This window comes from Eurypyga helias, unplaced genomic scaffold (genome assembly GCF_000690775.1).
Source record: "Eurypyga helias isolate BGI_N326 unplaced genomic scaffold, ASM69077v1 scaffold32256, whole genome shotgun sequence".
NCBI lineage: Eukaryota > Metazoa > Chordata > Aves > Eurypygiformes > Eurypygidae > Eurypyga > Eurypyga helias.
The window spans coordinates 21,356-30,393 of NW_010259172.1; the positions used below are offsets into that span (position 1 = coordinate 21,356).

The window sequence follows — 9,038 nt, forward strand, 5'->3', positions numbered from 1 at the left end:
TAATAGGGTGCACTGTCAGACTGGTACAGCTACGAATGTAGGGAACTTTCTTTGCAACTCTGCTGCTAAAAGAACAAGTTGCGTCAGATGAGACTTAGCCTGAGAGTATGTAAACTTCCTATAAATAGGTATGTCTGTAAATCTGTGCGGAAGAATAAGTGGCGAAGTGTATCTTTAAAAAAAAAACCAAACACCAAAACCAAAAAACAAACAAAATGCCCAAAACAAACCAGAGAGAATTATGTTACCATAACCACCATGAGCCTGTTCAGCCTGGAGTTTTTAATCTCTGGTTTTCCTTGGTTTTGTCCAGAGCTATGAGCTGCTCTTTCACAAGCAAGCGATCATTTTTCTGTTTGTCATGTGAAGACGTATAGGCTTGATATTAGGCTGCTTCATCCAATTTTTGCATTTGAAATGTAAGCTGCGGTGTCACTGGATTTATTTACAGTGTTGCAACCATTATTCCACTGGGCTTTGCTAGGCGGAGAGTAGAAGCTGCCTGAGTTCTTAGCCTGGTTTGTCTCACCAGTTAGTTCATCAGCAGCTGTCTCATGTAGCTAATGATGTTATGCAATTGATCCGGAGTTTGAGAAGACTACACACATAACTACAGTCAGGTAAATCTTCATGCAGTTTGATTCAGTCAGGAGCCTGACTGGGAATGATGAATGCAAGGCAATTCTGATCAGTACTTTTAACATACAAAATAATTTAGAAAACCCAGAAATGCCCCTTGGTGTGAAACCTGCATGAGCAAGTAGTAGTTCTGTGCTGTTTGAAGCCAGTGCTCTCGGATCAGCATGCATGGAATACGAGCTCCGTAGGTCTGTGATAGACTACTCAGCCCCAAACAACCCCCCCTCTTCCCCCTCTGGCACTGTAGTGCAGGTCTGCAAAACTTGCACTGACTGTACTGGACTTTGGATCGGATCTTAATTGCATGGCTAGACAGCATTTGAAGGAGAATCCCCAGAGGTGCATACAAAATACACAGCTGTCCAAACAAGGCAGAACTGCTTATCTCTAACGTCACTATTGCAAGAGGATAAACGCTGATCATTGCCATAGCAGTCTGACTACTGCAGAGAAAGAAACTGAATTTGCTGCTCATTGAGATGGGTGCCTTTGTCTTGGGGTTTTGATGACAGACTCAGTAGACACAACACATGGTGCTGATGAAATTGTATTGATTTCCTTCTTTTCTCTCCTGACCCGGGAGATTTCTGGCTGAAGAGTCATTAGATACAAAACTTGCAGAGTTTTCTGATTCTGAATTCTGTCACCTTTGAACTTCCATTGTATTATTTCCCCTCTGTTCAGTTTTTAAAATAATTTTTGCTCCTCTATCAGGCCTTTCTTGTGTTGGGAGAGTCACAACAGCGAATTTATCAAGTTTTTGATGGTCCAGGGAGCTGCTGTTGTGCTTAATTGCTTTCAGATGGTGTTTCCTGCAACCACAGAAGTGTTGTGCAAAGAGAGCGAGGGTGGGTGTGCCCTTGTCCTTCCTGCTGCAGGACACTTGGTGTTAACTTCCACACGAATTGAACAGTGTCTGGTGCCAGTTTTCAAACAAAATTAATTGTTCTGGCTAAAGGGAATTCACTACATGAAGTGACCATAGCATCTCTTTTTGTAATTACTTTTTCATTTAACTTTTCTTCATGTAATGACATCAGTCAGTTCTTTGATGCTGTTTTCACAGGAAAAAACTGGGGAGTGCAAAAAAAGTTGGTAATTATATTTCAAGTCAGACGTCTCATACACCAATTTCTTTCTAGAACAGAGGACCAGTCTCTGAGAGTACCAAAAATGTGTTCGTTTTTTGTAACTTTGTATTTAAAAGACCTAAATTTAAAAAGTTTTTGGCAAAGACAAGAATATGGGCAAATCAGGTAGGAATGGATCACTTTATCTGAAGCTAAACACAGATGTGAGTTTTTAAATAATGATGCATTATGTATTGTTCACAGCCATTAACTTTTTTCATGTTGTGTGTTTTTATTGCAGGTACGTTATGTTCCACCACTGCTTGTGTGCCTGCTTTGCCTGACCTCCTGTGGATACCAGCAGCAAGTGGGTGACTTGTGATGTGCTTACTTAAAGGGCTTCATCACTCTCATGTTTCATACAGAGATTTCTCAAGTGACAAAAGGTAATTAACAGTTGGTGATTTATCTTAGTAAGAGGATGCTCTGATTTTTGAACCTCCAAAGCTGTATGTTTGACGTGGTCTGGCTTAAGATCCTAGTCCTGGAGGTTTCCCTAGAAACTCACCCCAAAAAAAAAAACCCAGTAATATTTTCATGTTCAATGTCCTTAACTGTTGACTATCTTCATCAGTGACGTAGAGTGGGATTGAGTGCACCCTCAGTAAGTTTGGGGATGACACCAAGCTGAGTGGTGCAGCTGATGGGTGTGAGCAAAGGGTTGCCATCCAGAGGGACCTTGACAGGCTTGATGAGTGGGCACATGTAAACCTCATGAAGTACAACAAGGCCAGGTGAAAAGCCCTGCACATGTGCTGGAACAGTCCCCAGTATCAGTACACACTGGGGAGTGAGTGGATTGAGAGCAGCCCTGCAGAGGATGACTTGGGGATAGTAGTAGATGAAAAATGAGACGTGAATTGGCAATGTGGGCTTAAGCCCAGAAGTCCAGTTATATCATATTAAAAAAAACGTGACCAGCAGGTCAAGGAGTGTGGTTCTCCTCCTCTGCTCTGCTCTTGTGAGACCACACTTGGAGTCCTGCATCCAGCTCTGGGCTCCCCAGTACAAGGAAGACATGAATCAGTTGGATTGAGTCCAGAGGAGGGCCACAGAAATGATCAGGGAGCTGGAACACCTCTCCTATGAGTAAAGGATGAGAGAGTTGGGCTGTTTGGCCTGGAGAAAAGAGGGATACCGTATTGCAGCCCAAACCATTCTATGATACTAAAAAATCAAATCATTGTAACTGGTGGCTTTAGACCTATTCTGTATTTTCAAAATATGAAACGCTGAATTCTAGGTGATAGATATTTGGAATCAGTTTTAATAAAAGAAAGCTTTATACACTGTTGTCAAAGCTTTTATTATAAACATTAATTATACTGGTTGAAATTATGGTGGAGTCACAGAACAGCAAAGACCTTCTTTGACTGGCTTTTGGAATATGCTGTCAATCTCACTTAAAAAAAAAAACAAACCATCAAAACAAATCTTGGGTTTTTTTTTCATTATCAAATATACATGTGGTTATATATTGAGTTATTAGTCTTTTTCTTTCTTTCATTACATTTATCACAGAGTATTTTTAGCATGAGTTGCTTATGAATTGACTTAAGTGATTATTCTGAAAGGAGGAGGTCTTGGAAGTTCCCTCATTCAGAGATACAAAACAAGCCTGCTTGCTTAAGAGTCTTACCTCAGTACATGTTTTCAGTGTCTGCATAGAAGGAAAATTCAGCTCAATGGTGCCATTCCTACCCTTCTCTTCGTGAGTGCCAGTTTGTGACCTAGATAGTTGTTTTGTCTTGTAGATTCTCAGTGCATTATAGTCTCAGTTTAAACTGGGGCTATAATGAGTTGCATGGATGTCATTAAAGGGATTATTTTGGCTTTCAGGTTTAACTGACGTGTTTCAGTTGGAGAGGTGAGCACACACTGTGTAAAATCCAGTGAGAGGTAATAAATCCTCTAGTTGAACTCCCAATTATTATCTTTGTATTTCCTGTCATAATGTCTGTTATCTTTCAAACTAGGGCTATATAGTAAACCAAAGAGAAACTCAACTTCTGGTAAACCTTCTAGGCCATTCTCTTGTCCTCAGCTGTTAATGTTTTTCCTGCATCAGAATGGTACTGTCATTAAATAGGAGCATTAGAAGTAAAACGAAATACAGTTAGTCAGGAATTACTCCTTGCATTTCTTTTAGGCAAATGCTCTGAACAGAACCAAAACAAACAATGGCCTGCCTTACAATGACAAATATGGAAGGTACAGCAGCTTCCACTGTCCGCCAGAATGGTGACATCCATGGGAATACCAGTGCACCCAAGCAGACAGAACCATTGCTTCAAGTGTACCTTTATCATTCTCCTGGGAAGACAGGAGGAGATTACCTTCAGTTTTCAGCTGGAGAATATGTTGCAGAAGAGATTTGCGCTGTTGCCTGTAAAGCCTGTGGTAAGTAAACACATAATGGTTTTCCTAGTGAAGGACTGAAATTCCACTTAATGCAACAAAGATTTTTAATAATCCAGAGCTCATAAAAATGGTGGTATTTTAGCTGAAATGCTAATCTCCCTGTTCTTTCAGAAGTAATCAGTATCAGAAGTAATTAGCACCAGGCTGCAAGACTGTTCCTGTTGGAACGGTTGTGAAACCAGTATTATTATCAGATGATTGCCGTGTTTTTTCAGAATAATTTGAGGGTGTACTTACCTGGAAGTCGTCTTTCACAGAGTTAAATTTGGATAGTTACATCACAGCAGGAGCTGGAAATAGCCTGAATTATTCTGATGCAGCCCTGCAAAACAGATTGGTGATGTTATGCGTATGCTGCATATTATAAATGCCAAATCACGTTGCAGGTCAGAACTGTTCTACTAGGTAACACATGACTGTTTGTGTGTGCATGGTTAATGCTCTTTGTAATCTTTTAGGAAGTAGTGAGTGAATGACAGGGTAGCATACTTGAAATAAATAAAATATGTTTCTGTCTAAGAATGCTTTGAAATTTTTAGTTACCCAGAGTTTAACGTGAAAAGGTGTTGAGACCCCTAGTAAAATAATTCAAGCATGCATTTTATGGATGTGTCACTCTATCACTGGAAAAACAGGTTGAATATGTGTATTAAAAGATGGATTCAAATGAACTTTAGATATTAAACTGACTGTCTTTTTCTTCCTCATGCACATGTGCGCACGCACATACACAGAGTCTCTCCATATCTTCTTTCGGGCTCTCAGTGGTATGAGGCTGGATTTGTCTTTTAGCTTCCCAAGTGCCACATTTCAGGTGCTAATGAATTTAAAAGAAAGGCTTGTTGTTCCAAATCTGTTTTCCAGTGGATCACAAATATGAAACTGCTGACTCTCTACATTATCTCCAAACATCTTATTTTTTTGTGACTTTGTTTTTTGATTGCTATCCTGTTTAATGACTTTACTTTTGGGAGGGGCTTGTCAGTGTTTTCTGTGCTTTTGAATGTCTAGTACTGACTGAGTTGCATGCTGTGAGTTAGTAGTTTGCTTGTATATGCTAGTTTCACAAAGGTTCTTCTGGGTTTAAGCCCCATTGTCTTTAGGTGTGGCAGAGTCTGACTGAGATCTGAGTTTGCAGAATTGCTCTTCATGTAATACAAGCTTTAGGCAGATAAGCACATGTAATGAGTTTGGCAGAAGCACTTCTCCCCGGATTCATTCTGGGAGACTATGAAGAACTAGTATGGTATTCAGAGGTTTGCAGAGTTTTAGCTGTGTCAGGTTCTGCTGCTCTGCTGCTCAGACCTCGTAGGTCTGGTTTTCTGCTGCTCAGACCTTGTAGGTCTGGTTTTCTGCTGCTCAGACCTTGTAGGTCTGGTTCTCTGCTGCTCAGACCTTGTAGGTCTGAGTTTGACAAATGGACCTCAGAGTGTTCTCAAAGCTAAGGTATCTTTTTGATGGTGACTCAAATCAAGATCTTCCAGATGTCTTCCACCTTGTCCCCAGGGTCCTATACTCTTTCTTCCAGCTGAAGGAAGAAGAAGAAAAAAAAAAAAGGATTGTCTCCCTGCTTTAGAGAAATTAGTACAGCTTCTGAAAGTGTATAAGGTTGGTGGTGGTGGGAGAGTCTTCACTTTGAGTGCTAAAGTAGTATTGAATTTTTACATTAGGCAATAGTTAAATATTTTTTAAAATGGAAATGAATACTGTTGTAGTCACTGAGGGTGTCGCTGAGTGAAAGAGAGAACAATTACACTAGATAGTCATGGGAAAAAGTGCTTCCTTTTTTAACTTACTCATGTACCAACTTGAATATTAAATTGATGAGAGTTTGTATCCATCAGATTCAGTATGTTCAAAATAACGTGATCTTTACAAGAATATACTGCACATCAACCATGACATCAGGTGCCTTGCTTCCTTTGCTTCCTATCTGATTAGATTTCTTTTGTGATAGGGGAATAACATCTCAACACAAACGTTTCAGTTATCTTTCTAGTGAGTCAGTTAAAGCTCATCTTCCAGAAAATCTCCCAACATAGTCTGATTTCACTGGAATAGTAACTATACTTTTGTAGTTTAATTAGCTATTTCTGCTATTATTGCTGGTCTGTCTACTTTTTCTTCCTTTTCTCTAGTTTGAATTTTCTTGCTTCAGTTTCAGATGTTTGTTCAAATTATGTTTTTCTTCCCCTTTACCCTAGGTTTATCACCAACCCTAGGGAAGTCTTCTTTTTGATAAAACTTAAATTGATCGATTTCTTCAGCTTGAATGTTGTGGCTATTTAAATTTTTTGGCTGTCTTCTGCACTGTCTCCAGTTTCACAGTAAAATGTGGAGCCCAGGCCATATATGATATTTTTCTTACATGCATCACAAACATACAAAATCCAATTCCTGCTAATCCATAAATCCAGTTATTCTTGTTTCCCATGATATTATCTGAAGACTTCATGTGCTATTGCTTATTTTGTCAGACCTCACCAATCCTTCTGAAGGCTTCTAGCTTTCTGGGGTACCAGTTTCTGGTTTGCTGGTAAGGCTAGTAGTACCTAGGTCCTAGATGTATCTTTTCATATTTTCTATCTTTTTCATGCAGTTTTAAAAATAATTTTGTTTGGATGGTACTCCTTACCAAGTTGTTTTTAATATTTGGTTCTGTTGTTTCAGCATTCTTCACTAGAGTTTCAGTATATCAGTAGTGATTTATACTTGGATAAATGAAATATTTTATCATGTTGAGCTTTTATCCTTGTAGAGCTGAGGTAGATAATGTCTCTACTAGTGGTTTCTGCCTGGCAGCTACTGTGGCAGTATTATACAACCTTTTTCTCATAGGAATTTGTTCCTTTCTTTCTGAATTCCTGAAAGGAATTCATTTCTTTCTAAATCGGTGGAAAAGGCTGAAATGGCTGAAGGTTTTTGTTCTCTTCCGTAACAGTTATTAGTGCTTAAATCGCGAGGTACCATTTCTTATTAGCTTGCTTTTTCTAGGAGTTTTTGTGGTTTTTTTATGGCAGAACACATAGGTCTGCCAAACTTAAACAGTCAAATAATGTTTGTTTTGGCAAGACTAATTTTTCAGGAGTTAGCAAGGATCAGATACACCATAAAAAAGAAAGTTGTTCGGTAGGTATGTCCAAAATATAACAGACTTAGTAATTGTTAATGAACTTGCTCTGTGATCTGAGCAATTGTTAGATCTCCTGATAGCAGAGATGGTTACATCGAAGTATGATTGTTTGTTATTGGTGGCAAGCAGGACTTGATTCAGATGAACATCTGCAGCCAGAGACAGTCTTGTTACGTACCTTTCACACAGCTCAAACAATTCAAAGTTTTCCAGTCTGTGCTGGCTTGACTTTAGATCTGTTCATGTACTGGATATATAAATATTAGTCTGTCTAAATATTATTCTGTAGTTGCATTCCTGTTTGAAGCACACATACAGAAGCTAAGCCTTCTCTTATGCTATTTAAAACCAACTTTAATCTTAGTAAAAATATAATAAATATGAAAATTTTTGTAGGTTTGTATTTTTATATGGAAAGCTGTCGTAACATGAAACTAAATAATCACATTTTCTAGTCAGAAATGCGGGAATAAAGGACATGTCTTGAACTAAGGTTTAAATTATCTAGTTGGTGTTGTGGTTCAGATCTTGAATGTTAACTAGTATGTTAATTGCCATATAAAAAATTAGAAATGTCACACCAAAACCAAGGGAAGGCTTTACTTTCAGCCTGAGAGAGAAAGAGGTATTAGGGGAACTACCTGATGGTGTAGATTAAACATGATGGAGAAATTGTTCTAGAGGTTACAGAGTCACTGTTTTAGATGTATCTTCTAAATTTAGTATCAGAGACTCGTTTTCCCAGATCATGACCTTAAACCCTTTAATTTTGCCTTTTATCTCTAAAATTGATTAATTTGTCTTTTAAGCTGTTTTTAATGTGTTTATGTTCAGTTCATAAAAATGTCAAGCAGTCGAGGTCAGTTGAACACAAACAGTAGTAGTGGTTCAGGAAAGCCACCAGAGTTTGTGAGAGTGTGGTAATGCAAGCTTGATGTGATATTTTACATAATAAAGAAATGTGATTGTTTACAGAATAACTATAATTTTTGTTTTACTCAAAGTGTAGATTGTGAAAAAATCTAGAAATCTGTTTGAAAATTAGCAGGTGTAACTGAAAATAACATGAACTGAATTTTGTTGTGGTGTAGGTAAATCAGATACAGACTACTTGGAACATCTGAAGTCTTGCATGTATTTATTTGCATGCAGGAAGAAGGATGTTTCGTATACTGTTAGTGTAATTACACTATACCAATAATTTTGCAATAAGGTACTGCCCAGTATCTTGTAAGTGGATTTATGATCAGATAGAGTACTTAAAACAATAAAACTCCTGTGGACTGTACACTGCATCAGAATAATACATTATACACAAGACCAATATAACATCAAAAAATAATTTCAATTTTTAAACTAATAATTTTCTGATTTATTCCATAGGCTGAATAATATGAGTAGAAAAAAATACATGCACCCCTTGTATGTATAATCCAAATTGTCACTGAATTAAAGGTAACAAAATGAAGATATTTTTATATTACTTACACTAGGCAAGTGAGTTTGTAAGTCACAGTTAAAACAGCTAGTTATAAGCAAAGTATTGCTTTGGTGTTAGCCAAATAAATTTGTGACATCTTCTTGAAAATCTTAATAAAATAGTGGTAAAGTATGCAGAGCTAGTGACTTTAAACGTAACTATGACACTTAAATAGCACACTGAAAAATATTTTGGCAAAGTCAACCAAGGAGCATAGTTTTTTTAGTATCTTGGC

General features: G+C 37.9%; 1 protein-coding gene across 1 annotated transcript in view; it reads left to right on the forward strand.

Annotated features, from left to right (window-relative positions):
- Positions 1-2,009: 2,009 nt before the first annotated feature.
- LOC104511834 (tyrosine-protein kinase JAK2-like) overlaps positions 2,010-9,038 on the forward strand; it is a gene marked incomplete at its 3' end in the record, with an annotated part of 19,830 nt that continues 12,801 nt past the window's right edge. The window contains exons 1-2 of the mRNA XM_010154599.1: positions 2,010-2,076; positions 3,919-4,169. Of these exons, the coding sequence (XP_010152901.1) occupies positions 3,950-4,169 (220 nt within the window). The remainder of the gene's footprint in view (positions 2,077-3,918; positions 4,170-9,038) is intronic.